Source organism: Dermacentor variabilis, chromosome 10, assembly GCF_050947875.1.
Source record: "Dermacentor variabilis isolate Ectoservices chromosome 10, ASM5094787v1, whole genome shotgun sequence".
In the NCBI taxonomy this organism is placed as follows: domain Eukaryota; kingdom Metazoa; phylum Arthropoda; class Arachnida; order Ixodida; family Ixodidae; genus Dermacentor; species Dermacentor variabilis.
Window position 1 is genome coordinate 49,011,538 of NC_134577.1, and position 25,878 is coordinate 49,037,415.

Here is a 25,878-nt window from a genome sequence, read left to right on the forward strand (position 1 = left end):
ATGAAGCAACTGAAAGACTTCGCCGAACGACACCACTATTTCGAGAAACAGCAAAGAAGAGTAGCATGGCCCGTGAGATTAAACAAGGCACGCGGTTGGCATCTTGGAGGCGAGGCGTAGGAAAATGAAAACAATCTTTTGAAAGTCACGAAAGATGGAAGCACTTCCTTCGCAGCTGACTGATCTCTGCGAGATTGCTGTGTAAACATGGGAGTTGACCGACACTTCTGCTACTGCTGCAGAGTTTACGCACCTGCTTTGCGCGGCTGGATTAACTCGGGTTGCTAAAAGTCGCGCCTGCTGTCTTTTAAGCATGTATTGACAAAATTGTGACCGTTAGTTACGCGTCTAAACAAGCACCAGGTCGTTAACGCACCTCTGGCAGTGAATTAAGCTATAGTACTGAAAGACTTCGCCGAACGACAGCACTACTTAGAGAAACAGCAAAGAAGAGTAGCATGGCCCGTGAGATTAAACAACGCGCGCGGTTCGCATCTTGGAGGCCACCGTAGGAAAACGAAAACAATATTTTGAAAGTCGCCAAAGATGGAAGCACTTGCTTCACAGCTGACTGATCTCTGCGAGATTACTGTATAAACATGGGAGTTGACCGACACTTGTGCTACTGCTGCAGAGTTTACGCGCCTGCTTTGCGCGGCTGGATTAACTCGGGTTGCTAAAAGTCACATGTGCTGTCTTTTAAGCATGTATTGACAAATTGTGACCGTTAATTACGCGTCTAAACGAGCACCAGATCGTTAACGCACCCCTGGCAGTGAATGAAGCAACTGAAAAACTTCGCCGAACGACAGCACTACTTCGAGAAACAGCAAAGAAGAGTAGCATGGCCCGTGAGATTAAACAACGCGCGCGGTTGGCATCTTGGAGGCCAGGCGTAGGGAAACGAAAACAATCTTTTGAAAGTCACGAAAGATGGAAGCACTTCCTTCGCAGCTGACTGATCTCTGCGAGATTGCTGTGTAAACATGGGAGTTGGCCGACACTTGTGCTAGTGCTGCAGAGTTTACGCGCCTGCTTTGCGCGGCTGGATTAACTCGGGTTGCTAAAAGTTACATGTGCTGTCTTTTAAGCATGTATTGACAAATTGTGACCGTTAATTACGCGTCTAAACGAGCTCCAGATCGTTAACGCACCCCTGGCAGTGAACAAAGCTACTGAAAGGCTTCGCGGAACGACAGCACTACTTCGAGAAACAGCAAGGCAGAGGGGCATGGTCCGTGAGATTAAACAAGGCACGCGGTTGGCATCTTGGAGGCGAGGCGTAGGAAAATGAAAACAATCTTTTGAAAGTCACGAAAGATGGAAGCACTTCCTTCGCAGCTGACTGATCTCTGCGAGATTGCTGTGTAAACATGGGAGTTGACCGACACTTCTGCTACTGCTGCAGAGTTTACGCGCCTGCTTTGCGCGGCTGGATTAACTCGGGTTGCTAAAAGTCGCGCCTGCTGTCTTTTAAGCATGTATTGACAAAATTGTGACCGTTAGTTACGCGTCTAAACAAGCACCAGGTCGTTAACGCACCTCTGGCAGTGAATTAAGCTATAGTACTGAAAGACTTCGCCGAACGACAGCACTACTTAGAGAAACAGCAAAGAAGAGTAGCATGGCCCGTGAGATTAAACAAGGCACGCGGTTGGCATCTTGGAGGCGAGGCGTAGGAAAATGAAAACAATCTTTTGAAAGTCACGAAAGATGGAAGCACTTGCTTCACAGCTGACTGATCTCTGCGAGATTACTGTGTAAACATGGGAGTTGACCGACACTTGTGCTACTGCTGCAGAGTTTACGCGCCTGCTTTGCGCGGCTGGATTAACTCGGGTTGCTAAAAGTCACATGTGCTGTCTTTTAAGCATGTATTGACAAATTGTGACCGTTAATTACGCGTCTAAACGAGCACCAGATCGTTAACGCACCCCTCGCAGTGAATGAAGCAACTGAAAGACTTCGCCGAACGACAGCACTATTTCGAGAAACAGCAAAGAAGAGTAGCATGGCCCGTGAGATTAAACAACGCGCGCGGTTCGCATCTTGGAGGCCAGGCGTAGGGAAACGAAAACAATCTTTTGAAAGTCACGAAAGATGGAAGCACTTCCTTCGCAGCTGACTGATCTCTGCGAGATTGCTGTGTAAACATGGGAGTTGACCGACACTTCTGCTACTGCTGCAGAGTTTACGCGCCTGCTTTGCGCGGCTGGATTAACTCGGGTTGCTAAAAGTCGCGCCTGCTGTCTTTTAAGCATGTATTGACAAATTGTGACCGTTAATTACGCGTCTAAACGAGCTCCAGATCGTTAACGCACCCCTGGCAGTGAACAAAGCTACTGAAAGGCTTCGCGGAACGACAGCACTACTTCGAGAAACAGCAAGGCAGAGGGGCATGGTCCGTGAGATTAAACAAGGCACGCGGTTGGCATCTTGGAGGCGAGGCGTAGGAAAATGAAAACAATCTTTTGAAAGTCACGAAAGATGGAAGCACTTCCTTCGCAGCTGACTGATCTCTGCGAGATTGCTGTGTAAACATGGGAGTTGACCGACACTTCTGCTACTGCTGCAGAGTTTACGCGCCTGCTTTGCGCGGCTGGATTAACTCGGGTTGCTAAAAGTCGCGCCTGCTGTCTTTTAAGCATGTATTGACAAAATTGTGACCGTTAGTTACGCGTCTAAACAAGCACCAGGTCGTTAACGCACCTCTGGCAGTGAATTAAGCTATAGTACTGAAAGACTTCGCCGAACGACAGCACTACTTAGAGAAACAGCAAAGAAGAGTAGCATGGCCCGTGAGATTAAACAACGCGCGCGGTTCGCATCTTGGAGGCGAGGCGTAGGAAAACGAAAACAATATTTTGAAAGTCGCCAAAGATGGAAGCACTTGCTTCACAGCTGACTGATCTCTGCGAGATTACTGTATAAACATGGGAGTTGACCGACACTTGTGCTACTGCTGCAGAGTTTACGCGCCTGCTTTGCGCGGCTGGATTAACTCGGGTTGCTAAAAGTCACATGTGCTGTCTTTTAAGCATGTATTGACAAATTGTGACCGTTAATTACGCGTCTAAACGAGCACCAGATCGTTAACGCACCCCTGGCAGTGAATGAAGCAACTGAAAAACTTCGCCGAACGACAGCACTACTTCGAGAAACAGCAAAGAAGAGTAGCATGGCCCGTGAGATTAAACAACGCGCGCGGTTGGCATCTTGGAGGCCAGGCGTAGGGAAACGAAAACAATCTTTTGAAAGTCACGAAAGATGGAAGCACTTCCTTCGCAGCTGACTGATCTCTGCGAGATTGCTGTGTAAACATGGGAGTTGGCCGACACTTGTGCTAGTGCTGCAGAGTTTACGCGCCTGCTTTGCGCGGCTGGATTAACTCGGGTTGCTAAAAGTTACATGTGCTGTCTTTTAAGCATGTATTGACAAATTGTGACCGTTAATTACGCGTCTAAACGAGCTCCAGATCGTTAACGCACCCCTGGCAGTGAACAAAGCTACTGAAAGACTTCGCGGAACGACAGCACTACTTCGAGAAACAGCAAAGAAGAGTAGCACGGCCCGTGAGATTAAACAACGCGCGCGGTTCGCATCTTGGAGGCCAGGCGTAGGGAAACGAAAACAATCTTTTCAAAGTCACGAAAGATGGAAGCACTTCCTTCGCAGCTGACTGATCTCTGCGAGATTACTGTGTAAACATGGGAGTTGACCGACACTTGTGCTACTGCTGCAGAGTTTACGCGCCTGCTTTGCGCGGCTGGATTAACTCGGGTTGCTGAAAGTCACATGTGCTGTCTTTTAAGCATGTATTGACAAATTGTGACCGTTAATTACGCGTCTAAACGAGCTCCAGATCGTTAACGCACCTCTGGCAGTGAACAAAGCTACTGAAAGGCTTCGCGGAACGACAGCACTACTTCGAGAAACAGCAAGGCAGAGGGGCATGGTCCGTGAGACTAAACAACGCGCGCGGTTGGCATCTTGGAGGCCAGGCGTAGGGAAACGAAAACAATCTTTTGAAAGTCACGAAAGATGGACGCACTTCATTCGCAGCTGACTGATCTCTGCGAGATTGCTGTGTAAACATGGGTGTTGACCGACACTTGTGCGACTGCCGCAGAGTTTACGCGCCTGCTTTGCGCGGCTGGATTAACTCGGGCTGCTAAAGGTCGCGCCTCCTGTCTTTTAAGCATGTATTGACAAATTGTGACCGTTAACTACGCGTCGAAACGAGCACCAGGTCGTTAACGCACCCCTGGAAGTGAATGAAGCTATAGTACTGAAAGACTTCGCCGAACGACAGCACTACTTAGAGAAACAGCAAAGAAGAGTAGCATGGCCCGTGAGATTAAACAACGCGCGCGGTTGGCGTCTTGGAGGTCAGCCGTAGGGAAACGAAGAACAATTTTTTGAAAGTCACGAAAGATGGAAGCACTTCCTTCGCAGCTGACTGATCTCTGCGAGATTGCTGTGTAAACATGGGAGTTGACCGACACTTGTGCTACTGCTGCAGAGTTTACGCGCCTGCTTTGTGCGGCTGGATTAACTCGGGTTGCTAAAGTCGCGCCTGCTGTCTTTTAAGCATGTATTGACAAAATTGTGACCGTTAGTTACGCGTCTAAACGAGCACCAGGTCGTTAACGCACCCCTGGCAGTGAATTAAGCTATAGTACTGAAAGACTTCGCCGAACGACAGCACTACTTAGAGAAACAGCAAAGAAGAGTAGCATGGCCCGTGAGATTAAACAACGCGCGCGGTTCGCATCTTGGAGGCCAGGCGTAGGAAAACGAAAACAATATATTGAAAGTCGCCAGAGATGGAAGCACTTGCGTCACAGCTGACTGATCTCTGCGAGATTATATATTCGTGACGGGTAAATAAAATTCAAGTTAATTTAATTTTATTATTTTTTATAAATAGTTATTTTTATCGCCCATCGTTACAGGGCCGTTGACGCCGCTATCACTCTTATGGTTGGTTCTTTATTCTATGCTTATATCACTCGCCATGCAATGCAGCTCTTGAAATGTGCAAGAAGGCGCGCTCGTAAAGTCCACGTGTTGTTAAGATGTGAAAGACAAGTAGCATGGCCTTCGAGATTAAACAAGGCGCGCCGTTGACATCTTGGAGGCCTGCCGTGAGGCAGCACTCCCCAAACGTGACCGATCCATGCGGAATCAGAGTAGGAGATGGGATTTTACCGAAATCTGCGGGACTCCTACAGCGTGTATGCACGTGCTGTGCCTTGCCCGGTGACCTTGAGTTGCTTAAATTAACTCCTCTCCTTTAGGAATGACTGAACAAAGTGCGACCGCTATTAACGTGTGTAAACTGATCGCCACGTCGTTAACGCACGGCCGTGCGTTAAGCAACTGAAAAACTTCGCGGAACAACAGCACTTCAGACAGAATATAATATAATAACCATATAATGTGTCGTTGCTGGGTCTACTCGGAGGTGACATAGTTCGCGTTGGCTTTGAGTATAGCCTCAGCTGCAGCTATGGTCACTATACCTCGGCCTTCGGCGAAATTCTGCCTAGCGCATTGTGCCAAACCGACGTCTGCGGGGCCGCTGTTTTTTCTTTTTTTCCTACTTGAGCCCTCGCACCGTAACGAAAAAATAAGAATAAAGAAAATGCAGAGTAGGTCTTTTATTACTGGCCAGATGACGCTAGGTTTTCGTAAACGCCATAGAGTTTCTCACTGTAACACAATAGTGAGAAACGCTATGGTAAGCGCGGAGTTCTATTTTTGGCGGGGCATTCAAAGCCATCGATCCATAGTGATCGATGCTCTATGGCGCGGTAATGAAAGAGCTTTAAATGGCGTAGGGGAAATTACCGACTTCTGTGGGACTCTTGCAGCATGTGAAGCGCCTTGGCTAAATAAGCGGGAGTTAGCTGATATTCGTATTTCCTATCCTTACGCCTTCACAAAATGGGACCGTCATAAGCGCGTGTAAGCGACCACCAGCTCTAAACGCACGCCTGTGAGTGAGTTAAGCTTCTTTAGCAACGCAAAGGCACTTCGCGGAACAGCAACAGCTCTGGCAGAAGTGGAAAAGCAGAGTATAGGATGGCCTTTGAGATTAAACAACGCGCTCATTTTTTATCTTGGAGGCAATAAGAGAAAGTAAACAAGGTTTTTTTAAGTCACAAGAGATGGCAGCACTTCCCAGATAGATAGTGCTACGGGATTTTTACAGCGGCGAAAAGGGCGAAAGTGTGATGGAGCGACTAAAGCCTTTCTGTACTACAACCGTACGTGTTGACCATTTCGTGAAATAAATGGCTGACAAAGACGCGGCGATAGAAGTCACGTGTACGCGTGAAACGTTATGTGGTTAGCTGCGCGCGCGTAATGTCATGGGGTCTTCGCAGTGACTGCGTTTCTGTAAATGCCAACGTTTTTCTTTTCTTCTCTTCCCTCCTTTCTTTATTACTGTTTTTATTTCTTTTAACACCGCGCTTTCCGGGGTGTTAGCTATATGCATGCACTTAGTTTGCAATGACCAGATAGCTAGCGATTGCGCCTAGAACGCTGTACAGCTGTCCGCCCGTGTGGTACATCGTTACAGTTCCCGGATGGTGCGCATGCACTAAAGCCCTCGATCATGTCCTCGATTGTGGCGCAGTGTAAGCGAGGTGCAGGGAATTTGTGCACCTGCTGGCGAGGTGGTTCAGCCCAATTAACATTTATAGAATACCTTTGGTTCAGCCGAGCGCCATGCAGACGACGCTCGCAGATGTCATGTCTGCGGGCACAGCCGGCGCCTCCTCAGTGGAAGTGGAACGCTCCCTATAAACTCTTCGAAGAGGTTTCAACGTAGTTGGAATAGTGTTGGACACGTCGAAATTATTTGCAGGCACTGCATGCTGTAGTGGTCGTTTTTTTTTTTTCCAGCTCCTGTCGGATTTGCTTGATTATCGGCGATGTCAGGCGCTGTCAAAAGAAGAAAACTCAACTATCAACTGCATCTGCAGACATTTCTCAACGGGAAATATATAAACTTCTGATAGCTCTAGTAATGCTGGAACAATTGTTTGTGAACAAAACAACGTGTCAAAAGGAGCTGTACTCTCATATGACAAAACTCGAAGGTTCTCGCACATCCAAACCAAAATGTGCGCACGGCGTCGACCGCTAAATGAGTACATCTATATCACTTCCTGCACGCTCACGCACAGTCGAGACCATGGTGCAGCAATTTTCACCTGGAACACAACCCAAGTACACCTAGAGAAGCAGAGGCGGGAAACTTACTGAAAAGCACCAAGACCTTGTTCGACGATGAACGACCGCACTGCAGATAAAGGTCCAAAAGCGAGTTCGGTAGGTGGTTTCTTCATTCAGTGGCACGGGGGCATATTCAATTTTCCTTCGTAATTATCAGGGTCAACAGCAATACAGAATCGGCAAGAGCTAGTTGTGCCACAGTAACATCGCGCGTTACAGGGTCGTTTTGCGGAGGAACACGTAAGCGCATGGCCCCACGCCGCTAGCAGACGACAGAAAATGGTGACTGCTATGATGATGAAGATGAACTGTAGCTATGCTCTTTGCATCTGGAAAGAATTTGTAAATGCCCTAGCCATTCAAAATAAAAAAATGAAAGAAGAGATAAACTAAAGGAAGAAAAAACTACAGAAACACTGCAGCGCTCTTGCCGGCGAATGAAGAAAACGCGAACAGAGTGGTAGTAGAGTCAGCTCGCTCTGCGGAGAGATGGCGCCGTTGAGACACCTCTTTACCTGTCTATTCTTCCATCGCGGACGCGGCCGACGCATGCAGCAGAATAATCTTGGTATTTTATCACACATACCACCGTCGTTTATATGGGTAAGCGACAGTCGGGCCATGAGTACGAGCCTGTGAGAGAATCAACCTTTCGAACACTACAACCAAAAATTGCGTGGCCTTAGAGATCAAACGGCGAGCTGGCTATCTTGGAGGTCATAAAGATAAAAAGTCACAAAAGATGGCAGCACTTTCCAAAAAGCGTTTTTTTTTTTCTCTTCAAAAAAGAAAGCACGCCATAAATCTTTTTATTTATATTTGTTTGTTAAATTACTATATTATTGTTCATTTTAATTTGCGCAACCTGAAATATAAAAAGGAACATTCTTTTCTTTTTTTTATGCTAATTTCTTGCACGCCAGTGGAAACATTACATGATGCCGATTGCCTTTAGCTTTTCGCTTGTTAGTAGTAGCTCTGCGCTACCGCCTTCGTATCCTCCACGTTTCCTGCTAACCTAATTACAATAGATCGCTTTAAACTATCCAAGGTAAGGCAACGCAACATCACCAAGTAATTTAACGGCAACATTCAAGGCCGTTTGCAACGTTCGTGAATCTACTGTCACAATCGCTGGTTCGTCAGATGCAAACGTTGTTGACGCTTACTGAAGCTAAAGGGGCTAAATAGTAGGTATGTGTACGGGTTACAGAGGCGCCTCTGGTGATTCACTCATGGTCGCAGGTCGCTACGGAGCGCGGCATGGACTCGTTGGATTCGCTCTTCAGCCTCTTCATTTGTTTGCTGTGTGATGCTTGTGCCTTTCGCGACTAGCATTCGTGCGCTCCACTGCTCGATTGAGCGTTTCCTGCCTGCGGCGGGATTGTTGACACGTGTCATCAGCGGCGAGGCGTGGTTCGTGATACCTCATTCATTCGCATGGCATCGCCGTCCCGGTCGCCCCCGTGTCCGCTGCATTTCTCTTTCCAGCTTTCGGCCCAACTTATCTTGCGAATGTGAGCCAATTCAGTGTGTGAAACGTAGTCAGCCCGTGTTTCGCTTGCCGGTCAGAGCGGGTGTAGCTAGGTATGTGTAGTGTTTTGGACGTAGCGCACAGTAAACGTTGTATAGTTTTGAAGTTCTAGTGGAGCCGGTTCTCTGCAGTGCATGTGGGTTTTTTTTTTCCTTTTTTTTTTCTCGCTAGCGGTATTCGAATTAAAAAACGCATGGTTTCGTTTTCAGTGGGACGATCTCTCACCTTTGACCTTTGTGACGCGCTTACGACTGTGCCCTTTCCTTACAGGGGTCCTCTAAAAGCTATGTCTGGTCCCAAGCCGAACGTGGTCTTCGTTCTGGGGCCTCCGGGTTCGGGCAAAGGGACGCAGTGCCAGAAACTAGTCGAGGTATGCGGCACTTTCGGTGCAGCACGCCACTGTACGTAGCGCCCCGGCGCTTAACAGTTTCTAAATGGGCATGCGTCGTATGTTTTTACAGTGTCATACATTCCGTGGACAGTGCATTGGTATGCGTAAATAGAGTAAACAAAACGGCCATGAAGCTTGCCACAAATGTGCCTGGCTTATGACGAAATATACGGACGCAGTACTTTTAAGTGTAGGTTGTAATTGCCCTGCGAGTTCGCCTTCGCCTTTGTCAATTCCTGCTGTAAGACTCGCTCACTATAATGTTTAAGTACTGTGTGCAGCTGGTTGTACCTTACTTTTGCTGCTAGATGATGCTTCCAGTCTTTTGTAGCTGCCCGGGGCACATGACCTAGGCACTTATATGTTGTATATTGCCACGGCCTTCACAAGAGCATTCTACTCCATATAAAGTGGCAGTAAAACCACTCTTCAGCGCTATTGTCTGGTCATGGTCAATAGTTTTTTTAGAAGTTAATGAGAACACATCTTAATCTTTCAGCATGTGACATACGTTTAGAGGAAATGCGAAGCGGCTGTTGGTGGCAATTAATGGCTCGCGAAAATGAAGGCTGCTGGCAGATGTAGCAACAAGAAACATGCATCACATTGGAAGCGAAGTTTGGTTTATCGTTCTTGCCTGTAATGCCAGTAAGAACACTTGTATATGAAGCAGTCTCAGGCCCACTGCTCATAATGATTCTTTTCCCAGTCCATCCCTTTCATGCATCATCATTGGGTCATTTGCAGCATCATGTAATTGTGAGCTTCGCTCTCTCAGCGGGATGTGTAACAGGAATAAAATTGAAGGCAAATAATTATTACAAAATATAGCCTCTGTTTACTTCACCGTGCAGACGGAACCATACTTGTTTAAAGTGACCAATTGGACGAGTTGTCCACCAGCTTTCGCAAAACAAAAGAAAAGCGCAGGCTGATATTGCAGCAAGATTACACATGGTCATGCCGCATGCTGGGTCCAACGTCTATAGGAGAAACATATGTGAAACGTAACAACCACTGCAAGGTAGCAGCCACGGACTTTCACATAGTCCACAGCCAGCCACTGGACCACTCTAGACAAGTGTGATTTCGTCCATACATATTATGCATGACATGTTTACTGCTAAAGAAAAACGAAAACAGCAAAAGAAACTCCGATGATGACATGGATGATGCAGTGCACGTTTCTTTTACTGTCCATGGTGCACGTTTCTTTTACTGTCCATGGTGCACGTTTCTTTTACTGTCCATTTAGTGGTAAACGTGTCGTAGTAGATACCAACTAGGAGAAGTTCTAAATTAAATATTGTGCTCCATCTTAACACACAATGTTTGGTACCTTGTTTTCCTGAATTCCGTGTGTGTTCAGAGATTTGGCTACAAGCACCTGTCAGCGGGAGACCTTCTGCGGGAAGAGAAAGGCACCCCGGGCTCCCAGTTCGGCGAGGTCATTGACCACCACATTCGAAATGGCACTATCGTGCCTGTGGAGATAACTTGCCGCTTACTGGATCGGGTGGGTTGAACTGTACTCCCATTGTGCTTGTCTTCTTGTGACGCTTTCAGTATACAAGTACACTTGTTTACTACTTGTGTGCCAAATGAAGTGTGCTATTTCTGGAAGTATCTCACAAAGTTATAATACATGCAAGGCAAGCCTGCTCAACAGAGGAGGGGGAAAATGAAAAAGAAATGGTGGGCTTGCATTAATACACTGTTCTTTCCTTTTTACACATTTTTGTTTGATATCTGAGGTTGAATAAAACACATTACTAAACAGAATTATGCATCATTAAAATGCAGACTTGCACGCATGTTCAAGTTATAGAATATATCCAATGAGAACAGGTATACAAATAGAAATATATGTATGTCGATCAAGTTGCTTTCATGGTGGCCAAGCCAATGCCAGCAATCTATAATGGCACCTGTGAGCATACTTAGCAGCCTGAATGCCAAACATTGTCATGTTTTGTCGAAAATTGTCAGACATTGTCCCCACTGGACTTTCATAACTTGGCTAAGGCCAATCTTCTTCACTCACACCAGCAGATCTAAGAATGATGTCCTGTCCTATTTTGTCTATAAAGATGCTAAAGAGGGCAGCAAGGAGGTCCATCATTTAATATACTTAGCACTTCTAGACAGACATTAGCCCCATTCGAGGCTGCTAGAAACCTCATCTAACTGCTGTTTGTGTAGCAGCATTGGTACAGTGGAAAACGAGGTGAAATTAGTCAGAGTATATTTAAGCCTAATTGCACTAAGAGGAACCATTTTACATTGACAAGCAGTAATGGAGAGATGCATGTATGCTCACCTACTGCCCAGGCGATGCAGTCTAGTGGAAAGAGTCACTTCCTAATTGATGGCTTTCCACGCAACAAAGACAACCTGGACGGCTGGAACCGGGAGATGTCAGACCGGGTCAACCTGCAGTTTGTGCTTTTTCTCGAGTGCCCGGAGGAGGTGAGAACGCTCGGAGTTGTAGCTGCACCTTGCCATGGCTGTGTGTACACTGTACTGTAAAGTCTGTCGTCAATTACCAGTAATGCGAGGCCAAAGAACTTGGTGTTCAGCCTGGTTTGCATTTTTTTTTTTTTCTTTTTGAAGGCACTGGCTGTTACTAAAATTGGGATATTGGCAGGTCAACATACTTGTTTAATTTTGTTAATACTTGTGTATTTTTGTGCATGCATTCCAATGTGACCAGATGTCCCAATTTAGCTGGGGCATGTTCCACTTTTTAGGGTTTGGGACTGCTGTCTCAATAAAGCTGTGATTTGGCCTGCTTCCTTGCCACCATTTCCTAGCTAGAATAATGCAGCTTGGCACTGACAAGACTGGCCTGCTTCTGCGGTGCCCGATAGGATGCTGGCACTGGGCGGTGCTTGAAGTAGGCGGTGGCTTCATTTGATGTTGGCAACCCAAGGCATGTGAAAGATGTCTCTTAATCAGCTTGCAGAAACACCATGACAAAGTATGCACCAGCTCTTTTTCAATTGGTGAATCGTGTTAACAACTTGCTCCACCAGCAGGACTGAGCTGTTGAGTCATTTGCAGTAGGCGGTAATTCGGAAGTTAGAAAATCAGCAAAATATCTGTGAGACAGAAGCCGCATACATGCCGAGACAAGAGCAAATCAGATACTTGTGTGCGTGCACGCACAGCTATAGCTGTTCCAACACATTTCACAAGCCACGGCTTGACTCTGTTCTTGCTAAGGGTCCAGCATGAAGGGGCGCACCCCCTGCCACGGATACCCAACTGTGTCAGTCGTAGAAAAGCAAAACATTGATACCAAACTGCAGAGCAGCAGTCGGCTTACTGCTTGCACAACATGGTCCGTAATATGATTTCACCTTCTTTATCCTCATTGTAATGCACATTTTATCTCACTTTGTCGTCTTGGAGATGTGGTCACTTAAATACAGCCTGCCTGTGTGTTTAATGCACACCACCAAGTACTGCCCATGGTCTAGGAAAAAAAGAAATGTGTGTGTAAATTCATGGTAAAAACCTTGTGCGCGACTTTGATCATCTGGACGGGTGGGCACAGGGACCGTCCTTCTTTTTGCAAAGTGATCATGAACCTTATATCAGTGGTTGATTGTTTCGACTGTACACGTGCAACTTGTTTTAACAGTTTCTCTGTTTGTATCATCTCCACTGGTTGTTGTCAAACCATGTTTTACTCGGTGCCAGATTATTCAAACAAAAATCTGCAACCCCTCGGAGCTTGAATTTAATGCAAGCGTTTTGCAGGTCTGTGTGCAGCGATGCCTCAGCAGAGGCAAGGCAGGCAGTGGCCGCACGGACGACAACATAGAGAGTCTACGCAAAAGGTGAGCACGACCGAGAAATATAGTCTCAGCATAACTGCTATGGACAGAATGTCTGTCCTGCTTCTCCCAGTCTTTGTTTCTTTTTCCTTTCTTTTTGTTACATGTGTATGTGTGTTTGCAGTAACTGAAGAATTGCGCAGTAGGAAATAGAGTGGGCTTTTGTGGGCTACATATTATTTGCACTGGCTGTCATAAGAAATAGTATGACAATCACTGTTGATTTACTAGAATTACCTAAGCATTCCCTTGATTAATTATTTTGGAGAGCTGGTCGGATCACAACGACACAGCAGCTTACACGTTGCAAGTGCAGGATGGAACCCTGAGTAAGGACAAATTGCTCCCTACATTTGTCGCTGCAAGAGTTCTTTCTGGAGGATGTTCCTTGAAGACATTAGATTGCCTAAATTCATCTTGAAAGCCTTTTAACTATGCACCGGAACCCTTCTACAGACCTGGAAACCGATGAACCGGTCATCAAAGGATCACAAGTCGTAAAATGCACTGAGATTATTTCTTCAGTTGCTGTGTCTATCACTCTAAGAAAGGTTTGCACCCTTTGGGGCTTATGTTGTCCTTAAACAATAATCGTCATCTATCTTGCCTGCCTTTTCTTTCCCTAACACTGCGCACCCAGAATGTGCGTCATCAGCTTGACATTGCATTCTTGACAAGAAAGTGACAACACAGAGTTTTCAAGAAAGGAAAAACAAGCAAGGCAGATAACAGTTCGTTAAGGACAATGAACACTCCAAAGAGTCTACTTTTTTTTTTAAGGTACGGAGGTCTGACGAAGTTGTGCCTAAGAGTTGCAAGCGTTTATGATAAGCACATTAAAAATGCAATGCATACACCACAAGATGTCGTTGACTCAAACTATGCAACGAAATTTATCATAATGCGCGGAGTGCATTGGAAAGACCTGTGCGGAGAAAGATGTGTCAGTGGTTTTCAGTTTTTGCATGTATGCATTCATGTCGTGCATTTCCTTGTAGTTTTTGTCTGTACTGATTTGCGTCAGGCAGGTTCGTGATTTCTAAAAGGGTTAGGAACCACTGTCAGAAGCGTCTGCTGTACACTTGATAGATCAGTCACTCGAATGAAAATGTGGGCCCATTACGTTGGCTGCAAAGTAAAATGTGATCTCATGTGCAGGTTTAAGACGTACACGAATGACACGCTTCCTATTGTGGAATACTACGACAAGCAGAATTTGGTCAGGCGGGCTGACACAAGCTGCAACGACCCCAACGAGGTAGGCACTCCTTGTTCCTGTCCGCAAGAATACGAGACATAATGCTATGCATTGCTTTACTGGTAGCGTTGTACTATATGTAATTACTTCGTGTAGAGCAAACACGTCTAACTTGCTACCACACAATCTTTTAATGTTTTTTTTTTTCATTTCGTGCACCATTTCTGTCTTGCTTGCATTGTTTGTCAGGCACGATTTATTGGTAAAATTCTTTAGTCCAAATTGTGAATATCAGAAGAAAATTGCCATTAATGTAGTGCAACCTTGTTATATTGAATCAATCAATCAATCATTTATTTCAGTATCAAAGACACTTGGTGGGTACAGATAAAAAGCTATCTATCAGGCTTGACGAGGTCTGCACCCCTGAGTACTGACAGACAAGGCGCATAACAAATACAGCACGCCAACAGAAATAAACCGAACAGTGTACAGAAGTCAGGTGTATATTTGTACGGTCTTAAATCAGCTGCTATTGCCATAAATGCTAGCAAAAAAAGCATAATAACAAATCATTGTGTAAAAAAAAGAAATAATAAAATAAAAACGAAATATGCTTGAACACACGATAGGTTCACATGAGTACATGAAATACTGCGTGAGATTACACATTATGTTGCGAAAGCAAAACACACTGAAAAATAGAATGTCACAGCAAAGCAAATAAGACAATTAGGTGTGGCATTGTATTATATTTGGAACTCTGAATTATTAAGCAGCGCAGGTATCTGGTATTTTAACATCTGAGTGTCGTACCTTGTACGGGTTCTAGGCACCTTACAAAGTTCACGCATTCTCAATGTACGGACATGCTCAAGCCGGCATAGTCCGGACAATTCAGTAAGAAATGAATTATTTTTCAATTCCAATTTATAGCGTTTATTTAACATTATAGGGTAAAGCTCATTCACTGGTAATAGATTTAGAGCCTTAAAGATTGATTTAGTGTGTGCATCGTATGCAGCATTAACGATGTCAGGAAGGGCTTTCTTTTGAAGTTTTATGTATTTTCTGACTGTTAGTTTGTGTTGTCATGCCAGATACTAAATAGCAGTACAATAATTTCTACAAAAACAGGTATTTGTAAATGAACAATATTATATTCTGAGGCAGGATGTATCGATATTTGCACAAAATCCCTACAGTTTCTGAAAGTTTATTTAATGTTTCATTTACTTAAACTGTCCACGTCATGTGTTCTTCAAAAACGACACCAATACTTTTAGCTTCGCGCGATATTGGTATATATGGTGACCCAATTTTTAGACTGTTGTTATATTTAGTGCTTTATATTGAGGGTGAAATAAAACTGCTTTCGTCTTTGTAGCATTTAAGTTTAATGAGTTAGCGACACTCCAAGCGTGAAGTTTATATTATACCGCGTTGCCTTTTCCTATGAGGCTTGAAGGATCACACCCTGTTATTAAAATACTTGTATCGTCTGCGTATATAATAAATTTTGTGTTAGTGTCTATGTTTACTATATCTTTCACATATATGTTGAAGAGTAATGGGCCTAAGATGCTGCCCTGCGGCACACCAGCATGAATTGGTTTTACTTCATATAGAAAACCGTTGACAGTGGTTTGCTGCCGACGATAGTGGAAGTATGATGCGAGAAGTGTTATAAAAGTGCCTCTAAAGCCATAATGTTCCAGCTTCTCAAGTAAGTACTGGTGATTAATTGAGTCAAATGCCTTAGAGTAATCAACAAATATGCCTAGTGTGCATAGTCGATTTTCAAAGGACTCCAAATGTGTTCTTTTTGGCTGAGAAGGGGCGTTTCGGTTGAGCAACCTCTTCTGAGACCGTGCTGACATGGCGTGATAATGCTGTGCTTTATTGAAAAGCTGGACATGTGTTCATATATCAACCTTTTAATGCATTTTGAAAACACGGGAATAATTGAAGTTGGCCTGTAATTAGAGAAGTCGTTGGTATCACCGCCCTTGAAAATCACTGATACTTTTTGATGCCTGAAGTCCTTTGGGGAAAGTGCCGATGGAAAACATAAGGTTGACTACATGTTCTAAAATGGGTCTTGTGCTACAAGATGGACGAAGTCATCTGAAGACCACAGAAGACGAGCGAATCTAGAGCTAATAAAGTTTTTCACTAACTAAAATGGGTGCGATTATATTGATGGCATATCTTACAGGTCGTATCTGGAAGTCATCAGCATCGGTACATATACTATTCCGCAGGGACACGAAGGAACTTACAATTTCGTGCACCGTAGTGGGAAACAAAAATGCACTATCCATTATTCGTGTTGTTAACTGCTCAAGGCAGTTGGGATAGTGCTTACTATTGACTAATGATGTGAAGTACTTGTTAAAGGAATCCGCTAATCTGGTATCTGTTAATGTCTTGCCTCTATTGGTGATTGATAAAATTGATTCCTCTTTGAGGTTGCCTTGCTGTACGGTATTTAGTCATTTCCAGACTAGGTGGGGTCTCCTACACACTTCGGGATAAAAAAGATTGGTCATGTATATCCATTTTGCTTCTCAAAGCTGTTTGTTTAGATTGTTTCGGAAACACTTAAAAACATGCAAGTCAGTCAGGTGTCTTGTTTTCATGAAACGCTGGTAGAGCTTTTTCTTTCATACTCTGCAAGTGTTCCCATGTGACCCATGGCTTACGGGCTTTCCGAGCTTGTTTTCTTAACTTACATGGAAAACGTTGTTCATACACCGCCTTAAAGACCCTTATGAACTCTGTGTAGGATTCTTGTTTCAGTAGAATCTATGACGGCTCCAATCAGCGAGATGCAGATTACAGCAAAATGATTCCAGTGTACAAGAATTTATCTAAGTTTTGGGAGGCCAGGGTTGTAATATGTTGGATGGTTTAGTGCACTGCGTTAATCGAAAAATGGGAAAGTGATCGCTCATGTGAGAGCTGATGACGCCAGCAATGAGATGCTCGGAGGTAATATTGGTAATAAAGACGTCAAGTAGAGTCGATGAAGTTGGTTGCACTCGTGTTGGTAGGCTAATTGCGTTGATGTAGTTGTTCGCATGCAAGATTCTACAAAATTCGTTATGATTTGATGATTGTTGCAAGCAGTCGATGTTCATGTCACCTAAAAGGATCAGAGTGTCGGCCATATTGTTAAAATAGCTTAGGAAGGTTTCCAGAAATGTAAAGAAATTGAAAACATTCGAGTTGGGTGGACGATATATTACGCTGTACACTAGCATCGGCTTTGATGGTGAGTATTTAGAAGTCGGGGGTAATTTTCGAAAATGCCTCTACAGTAACACAGCTGATGTTACATTTAACTTGCATAATAACTCTGCCCCCATATTTAAAGCCCCGGTTTAAAAATTAAGTATATCCTGGAATTTGCAGCACTTCTGTAGCATCTTGACACCATGTCTCAGTCAGCATCACAACATCAAAGTGAAAAGCACTACGCAAAAATAAACATCGTATTTCTTCTTTATTTCTAGTGGACTGGTTATTAATGTGAAGCAGAGAAGATGAATATTTCTTGTTCTGCCACAACGTGTGCAATTCTGAAACCGATAAAAGGCGGTTTATCATGTTGTCAAAAGGAAAGGTGTACACGTGCGTAACTTAATCTATCTTATCAAGGTCGCTGAGCTTTGTGACATGAACAACACGTGATGACTCGGTTTTTCTCATGAATATTTTGCCCTCTTTTGTCCAGCAGAAACGGCAGCTCTCTTTTTTTTTTCTTTTTTTTTTCTTTTTTGCTACTGTCTTTCCAAGCAGCATTTTCAATGCAGGGCAATGGTGCTCGTTTATGTATATGTGTTGGGAATTTTGGTGTCTGATGTCAGCGGTGGTAATGCGCTTTTTTCGTGCTTTTTCAAGCAGCGCATTCTCTTTACGACGACTACGAAACTGGACAACAACATTCTGTCGCGAGGCGTCCTGAGTTGGTACACGGTGGCATACCTCAATGTTGCTCTCTGAAATTGGTTCGTTCATTGTATCCCCAATAGTTCTAAGTATGCTGTCGAGGTTTTCGTTCGTTGCCATAGGAATACCCTTCTTTCATTTATTCAAAGATACCCCCAAAGACCCTCATTACGAGGGTATTACATGGAGGGGGGGGGTATCAAAGGCACTGGTCATAGATTATACATCATACTAAAAACAAGAATATAACAAAAGTAATAATAGAGTGAAACATAGGTAATATACAAGTTAAGTCACAATTTTTACAGAGAAAACATTAGTACATATTAGGAGAACATAAGGCAACTGCAATGAAAATGAAACAGCAACAAACATCGAAAACACTGTTCAAGTCCTAAAATAATAATAATAAGATTAGTTGACAAGTCGTGAGCGAATTAAATCTTGAAACTTAGTCAAGTCTGGTTCAGTGGCAATGTCTGATGGTAAGGCATTCCATTCAGTTATTGTGCGCGGTAAGAACGAATATGCATAATGGGATGACTGGAAGTCGATGCGTTTGACTTTGTATGGATGGTCACGACATAGAAAGATAACTGGTAGCCTCAATGTTCCCGTTTCTAGAGTATTGCTCCAGTTGAATGATTCTCAGTTCATTTTCGGACACCTCATCCTTCAAGATGGCGCATTCACCCGAGAGGGAGCTGTTTTCGGCCTTCAATTTAGTATTTTCTGTTGCAATTTCTTTCAGTCGGTTTGTCATATGTTCTAAGGTAGTTCATGAACTCAAGAGAAGCCTTGACCTCGCGGAGGTCTTTCCGCAGTTCCCCCTCGAGCAACTGGCGCATTTCAGACAGCTCATGCTTTAGATCCTTTACAAGTTTTTCTTCTGAGCGTGTCAGATTCATGGCAAAAGAAAGGACAGTACACTTCAGTGGCAGCAGCAGCAGCAATGAAAACTATGTATGCTAATAAATCGTGGTTGCAAAGAAAATGCAGACCTGCAATCAGTAGAAGGATGAACGTGAGCCACACTATAAGTTAGCTGCCGCTGCTGCCAGGTGAAGGATGCCAGCCTCTTGTTCTTGTTAATATAGTGATGTCCACTGGTAGCACAGTCGCTTCTCGATATGACGTCAAAGATGACCGTTGCCGATCACCAGAAAAATGAACGATGTTTCCACCAAGGCGAATTGCTTCGCGGGCATATCGGCGATGTTTGTATCTGCAATCAATAGAAGGATGAACGTGAGCGACGTTGTAAGTTAGCTGCCATAGCTGCCAAGTCCAACACAAAAATAACTTCGTTATATACCCAATATTCGTTACAAGCACACCTGAAATCGTGAAGCGCCAACTTACACCCTCCCTCCCCCTCCCACTCCTCATGCGCACTTGATCGCGTTACTGCAAGTGAGCTCCCCTCCCCTTCTTTCCCCTTGCTCGTGCGGCACTCGTGAAGCCACCATCTTCCTTGTCTCACCCTCGCACACTTTCACTCGCCCCAAAAGCACAAAGTGCGCGGGCCCTGATAGAATCCCACCGCACTTGGACTTCTATGTGGATGGCTCCACATTGGCAGTTGCTCTTGTCGCATCGTCGCGAGCAATTTGAGAGGTGTGTTCACAAGCAGCTGCTTGTAATTCAACTCATTTGACCATCTGTGTCCTCCGCGGAAGTTTAAGTTTCCGTTTATTGTCTCTGCACTCCTTTGCAGAGGGAGCGAAATTTCGTTATATTGAAATTGCATGCGAACACACTATGTTATGTTGAGGTTCTCAGTACATGGTGTTCTATGAACAAAAGATTATGAAAAGGTAAATACTTTGTCATATGAAGAAGTTGAGGTTTAACTATATAACGCAGTTGTTAAAATTTGCAATTTGCTTCATTACATTGAAATTTTGAAGCACAGTCATCAATTGATTTTTCTTAGACAGAAGGGGCTGTAAAATTTTACGGATTATTGAGCAGTCAAATAATGCAAATTTTAATGAGAAAAAAAAATCATTTTGTTGAATTTGAGAGTTGTCAACTAAAAATACGATTTCATGCTGTGTCGTAATATTTTCACATCGGCGGTACAAATTAAGTGAAGTCAGCCATGCTTTTCTGTCCCCTGTGGCTGATTGTGTTGCCTGCAGTTGAACAACCCTATCATGAAAAGCTGGCGGTAGGGATCAAATGCCTTGTCTCCGAATGCACCTCCGAAACTCGAAGATAGGCTATCTCCAGTACTAAGAGTGTGGGAAAACAGCGCACATAATGCTACGCCATCTCGAAACGCCCACCTTTGCACGTGTGGGAGATTACCTCTAAAACAGGGTGTGTGGCTGGCCTATGTGCTGACAGCCATTCGCAGCCACAGCCGCACTAGAAAAGGAGACACACCAACCTGATCCCTCAAGCACCCCATCATGTTAGAGCGGTCACACTTTCCGAAGTATGCACTGCTTTTGTTCACCGTTCCCTGTGTGCGTGTTGCATTGTTTTTCATTTTTTTCAACGTGCCCCAACTGCCACTCTGGGGAGCTGTCCAAACTCTCAGCAATACACCTGTCAATCATTCACAATACTGTTTTTAAGCACTTTTTCTCTTCTTAAGGGTAATGTCCTTTTTTTTTTTTCCTTCGGGTCCTTCCCACACGTGACCTCAGCCTTGCCGTCACAGTGGCAACCAGTTTTGCTTTTCGTTCTCGGATGTCGTCTTTTCCAGCGACAATTATCCGTCTCCAGAATGGCATCAGTCAACTAATGTTTAGGCCACCTGTCAAAATGACAAGTGCACTTGAGGGGGTGGGGGGGTTGCAAACCCGATAAACCACTCCCCCACCTTTTCATGCTCAGGTTGCTTGAAGCTCAATGGGGTGCTGTGCAACATCATTAGGTCAACAATTCCTGCTGTCTCACGCAAAATCTTTGTAATTTGGTTGTGACGGTGGGTAACAGCATTCAGAGGAGGCTTTATCTCGGGGACTCCCATCTAAATAGTGGGAAAGGAGAAAGCATTTTTCTCAGCTATGAGTGCACCAAATTTGATGAGGTTTGTTGCATTTAAAAGCAATAGTTCAAATCTAGTGAATGTTGGCAGTGCATTTTTTATTTGGATCGTCAATTTTTTAAATAAAAGTTGGCAAAAATTTTCAGAATATGAAATTATGAAGTTCGCAACTCTAACTCAACAATGAAAGACAATATCACAATTCTGTAAAATTCATCTAATAGTACATCAAAGCGAACAAAGTTGATATAATATGCATGGCTCTCAAGTAAACCACTTACATGCAAGTAGAAGTTTTTAAAAACTCTTGTAAACAATATATCAATTAAAATATCAAATTTGCCCGCTTCGGATGCGCTAACAGATGTAGCTTGGCCCGAGCTAAAGCTTCCTCTTAAGGCACCAACCACTCCGGGTGTTTCTCCAAATGTGCAGATTATTGGAAAAATCTAATAGCAATATTTGATTCGGTGATATTCAAGTACGCTCACACCCCACATTTTTTTATTTGTTTGCTTTCTATTTGAACAGTTTAGAAAAATTGCGTATTGGCGAGGTAGTGCAATTTGACCCCTTGATGTGACTTACTGAAAGAGGTGTGCCCTACCTATTTTAAAAATGAGTGTTCACTTACCAGGTGACATGTCTCTAATGTTTGAAGTTATACACTTAAAAGAGTAGCAGAGTACTGTTGCTCACTTAAGTTGCGCTTTAATTACATCCTTGTACTATGCTCTATTTTCATTTTAACTAGTCAAACCTTCATATAATGAACAATGATATAACTTATAGGATATAACGAAGAATATCTGAGATGTTTGTTGCCATTATCACCATGTAACAAATACTACATGCTTGTAATGAATGTTGGATATAACGGGTATCTTCCTGTCAAATGCAGCTTCATTATAATGATGTTAATTGTACTGTGCAATTCATGATTCACACCTCTGTAATCTTGGGACATCCTGTACCCCCACTTTTAAGTGTACGATGTACTTCTCTCTCTCTTTTTCAGGTCTTTCAAGGCGTTGCAAAGCATTTTGAGCCTTTCGAATCGACCAAGTGAACAGAAGCAGCTCATAACTGCACATGTCCCACTGTCTGCATAGTTGAGATTACTACGTGTATGTGAAAGGATTACGAGTATCTTTTAGCCTTTTTTGGACAAATTTTGTGACATTCTTGCTATAAACTGGACTTTGTGGGAGCTCTGCTTCAGTTAATGGCTTAGCATGGCATTTACAGTGTTTTCTGCCTTCCCGAGTCACTCGTTTCTCTCTGTGCGTGCTTAACACTTTCGTACCCTGCATCGCGCACTGGACCAATCACTACATGAAGCATGCTTGTGAAGATGTTCTTGCATTGCTGGAGGCATTTCCTAGGCCTGTCTGGAGTGTACAAAAACTGTGGACTCTTTTAGATAAGATGAATTGGCGAATGTTGTCTGCTGACGATGTCCTATTGGTGGCCCAGTCAGGCTAGAGCGTCAGGAAATGTCAGGTTACGTGTTCTTTTCGTGTACACGACAGTCTTTGATGCTTCAGTGTGACAGAGATGCCTGCAATATGTTTGCGGGCAACAATATTTGCCAACTTGTTTCCCGGTGTAACAGGGCCTTTGAGGGACAGAAGAGCAAAATATATGTGTTGGTGCATCAGGAAAAGCACTAAAATAAGTCATTTGCCTTTCTTTGTATTGAAGACAAGAACAGCGCAAGACGGTGTGTATACTTTCTGCGATGCATTGTTAGTGCAGGAAAGGGCATTTTCAGCTTTCTATTATTATTAAGGCAGCCCACCAGAACATAGAACTCTGTAGTTTGAGTTAGGAAAAGCGTAGTAAGGTGTCCTTGTATGTGGTAGCTTAGGGAGGTTCACCTTTTCGTAGTCCTTCGAAATGAATGGATGACAATGTTGTGCTATGAAAAGGCAGCAGTAAAATGCTAGACAACACTATCAGTGGGGAAGAGATCAAAGGTCACTTGTGAGAAATCGCAAGGCAAACGGGAAGATTTGCGACAAACCAGAAGCGAACAGTAGTGGAAACTCAGGGCATCGACAAGTGGACTTGCCTCTATTGGGGTGGAACAGCAGGGCATTCCAAACTTTTCGGTCTTGGTGATTCTCCCCAGGTTTAGAGCTTCGACAGGGAACTAAACGATTCAGATGGTTACACGTGGTACATTGCCGCAGATTCGAAGCAACACAGGCATCACTGCTGTCAGGCAGTTGGAATCAATAGATGCAATATGAGAAGCAGCATACCGGATGCATTGATTTTGATGTGCTCAGAGAAACGAGATATACCATCTGTGGAAACCACAAGTTTTGGACAACACATTTTGGAAATTTGTTGCATAGGTTAAGTCCACTTGGCTAAACAACAGTGTTACGTATGAGACTGCCCTTGCTCACTTCTGGGTTCTGCCCCAAAAAGGTGCGTCTTGCAGAATTCCCCCATATTTACTGTTGCCAACAAATGTGGTCACCTTTCTTTGCTAACCCATTCAAACTTATACCTAGTTTCATGCTAGTATTAGGCATACAATTTGTTTTTGGATAGAAGTGATGGTAAAAGACAGATCACTTGGAGGGCCAAGTGAAAGATTATAATGTGATCTTCCTCTTTAATAAAATGAGCTGCATGGGTCACTTCATTTTAGTTTGATTAGGACTAAAGTGATCACCTACATAATGTGTGCAACTGTGTGAGATGTCCTAAACTTAGCTGAAACAGACAAATATTTTGCTCTGTTGTATTAGCACTGTAGATAATACAAAAACATATGACAAGCCGAGCGCTGTCTCTACCATCTTATCTGACTTGCTGCTGGACAAATTCATTCGTGCATGGCAAAAATGGCTTGAACTGTCTTTGCCACCCGAAAACTTGTGTTCATTGCTTGAAAGCTAGAGTTATTGATCAAGAATGTATTGCCTTTCTTGGCAGAAGGATCTGAATCTCTGTTTTGCATGAGTCACTCAGTGCCCGTTGTATTAGCAGACGACACAGCAGAGACACCACCTGCCACGCTGCTCAAGCGCCAGTACCCACGTTGGGCTCAGTGCAATGCTTGACCCGACTGTTCCCTGTAAAGTTTCGTTGCTGCGCGACTGGCCGCTCGAGGCACTTTGCGTGGATTCACAGGCTTCTTCCACGCATGGAAAAACACATTTATGTAGCACGTATTGAGAAACAGAAACCTGTATTGGGAGATTTTCATGTCGCTGTAGAATTTTCTCATTGACACATTTAATCTAATTATAAGACTTGAGAATTTAATTAAGACTAATTATCTAATTAGCCAAAATGAAACAAATTGTTTATCTCCAAGCGACAGCAAACATTACCTTTGTTCTGTCCAGCTACATGGCATTTGCATATTTTTAAACTCTGGCTAAAGTTAGCTGGGACACCCTGCATAGTATTATGCATTTGCCGAGCCTCAACTTACTGGGACTGTGTGTGGTGCAATGGAAGCTGAACGTGTTTTAATATACTTTGTTGATTACAAGAGTATGGGTTCATTAGCAAGCAAAGTGTAAGCTAATGGTCACAGCTTTTATTGTTGTAGCAAAAAAAAAATATAAAGCTGTTCGTTGAACAAATCAAGTTCTAAACGTATAGTAATTGCATTTCCATCATGTCATGATACATAAATTTTAGTGAAAGAGAAGAAAGGGGGTAAATCGAGGGGCCCAATATTTATTAGTCATCTCATATGACTAGTTGCAAGCAGTACTGCTTGCAACTAGACAAGGTCTTCAGGGTGTGCATGGTTGATGCCATGTGAAAACGCTATTTTATGGTGTAGCGTAGCTATTCTACAGCCACATCTTCTGCACCGAGATCAGTGTAGTATGTTTTTGTGCACGTAATTTGCAGCCATAAAGTTCGGTTTCAGTTGGGTTTGGGTGCATAACCTGGTGTACCGGTTATGCACAAGTACTGTCTTCAAGCACGACTTTTTGACAGCTTGACTTTCATTGATGCAAAAGACAGATTTACCGGTGAAAGGACACACACAGAAAGGAAGACAAGAGAAACAGTCTGTTTGTGTCTTATTAGAGGTAAACATGTGTTTTGGGCAACTAAGCCAAGAAGCGGTCCTTTTGGCGATGACTTATGGATACACACTTGTCAACAGAGAGCTATAATTCAGGTGGTAATGACATGACATACGTAAGCATATTGTTTAAAGAGCATTTTTTGTGCAGGCAAAATGTTGGTTTGCTTTTATAGAAAGATATATAAACGTAGACCCATATGCACTTCTAGCACAATTCTTTTCCTTTGAACTGTTTCCTTAAATACGCACAGCTGCGATACTTGACCGGTGTTAAATGCTCTTGCAGCTTTTTATAGTATACAGCCGAAAGCAAGGAGTATGACACTGCCTTACAGGCTCGCCATGTCTTGGGACTTTTGAATTAGTGGTACAAAAGTAGGAGGCATTGATTATTGTACCAGTATTGCTCTGTTTATGATGTGATTTTTGTCTGTGCTGTAGGTCATATGTATTGCTTGTACAATAAACCTCTTGTGCTGCGTAGAACTGATTATCCTGAGCCCAGTGTGTTTTTTTTACCTGTGGATACCACGAAGATCCGAACCTAGCTGCAAGTGGTCAAACTGTCAAGATGACTTCGTCATGTATAATGCACACACTGTGGAATTGAAATTTTTGAACGGCAGCAGAGCTGATCT

General features: G+C 43.7%; 1 protein-coding gene and 2 long non-coding RNA genes across 7 annotated transcripts in view; 1 reads left to right on the forward strand and 2 right to left on the reverse strand.

Moving 5' to 3' along the window:
* LOC142560486 (uncharacterized) overlaps positions 1 to 7,666 on the reverse strand; it is a 115,764-nt gene extending 108,098 nt beyond the window's left edge. The window contains exons 1-2 of the long non-coding RNA XR_012823379.1: positions 7,276 to 7,666; positions 6,719 to 6,954 (exon numbers count right to left, since the gene is read on the reverse strand). This is a non-coding gene — a long non-coding RNA (uncharacterized LOC142560486). The remainder of the gene's footprint in view (positions 1 to 6,718; positions 6,955 to 7,275) is intronic.
* Positions 7,667 to 8,165: 499 nt separating this feature from the next.
* Positions 8,166 to 25,733, forward strand: Cmpk (cytidine/uridine monophosphate kinase Dak1). 5 transcript variants are annotated; one of them, XM_075672646.1, is made up of 7 exons: positions 8,166 to 8,299; positions 9,053 to 9,152; positions 10,543 to 10,689; positions 11,505 to 11,642; positions 12,939 to 13,018; positions 14,174 to 14,273; positions 22,187 to 25,733. In XM_075672646.1, the coding sequence occupies exons 2-7, from the start codon at positions 9,069 to 9,071 to the stop codon at positions 22,235 to 22,237; spliced, it is 600 nt and encodes a 199-aa protein (XP_075528761.1). In that variant the 5' UTR covers positions 8,166 to 8,299; positions 9,053 to 9,068; the 3' UTR covers positions 22,238 to 25,733. The 5 variants fall into 5 exon arrangements, with proteins under 5 accessions (XP_075528761.1, XP_075528762.1, XP_075528763.1 ...); XM_075672647.1 differs by lacking the exon at positions 8,166 to 8,299 and adding an exon at positions 8,322 to 8,442; XM_075672648.1 differs by lacking the exon at positions 8,166 to 8,299 and adding an exon at positions 8,354 to 8,385.
* On the reverse strand, positions 16,052 to 20,861 carry LOC142560493 (uncharacterized). The gene is made up of 2 exons (XR_012823381.1): positions 19,169 to 20,861; positions 16,052 to 17,797 (listed from the first exon to the last, which is right to left on the reverse strand). It is a non-coding gene; the product is annotated as an uncharacterized LOC142560493 (long non-coding RNA).
* Positions 25,734 to 25,878: the final 145 nt, after the last annotated feature.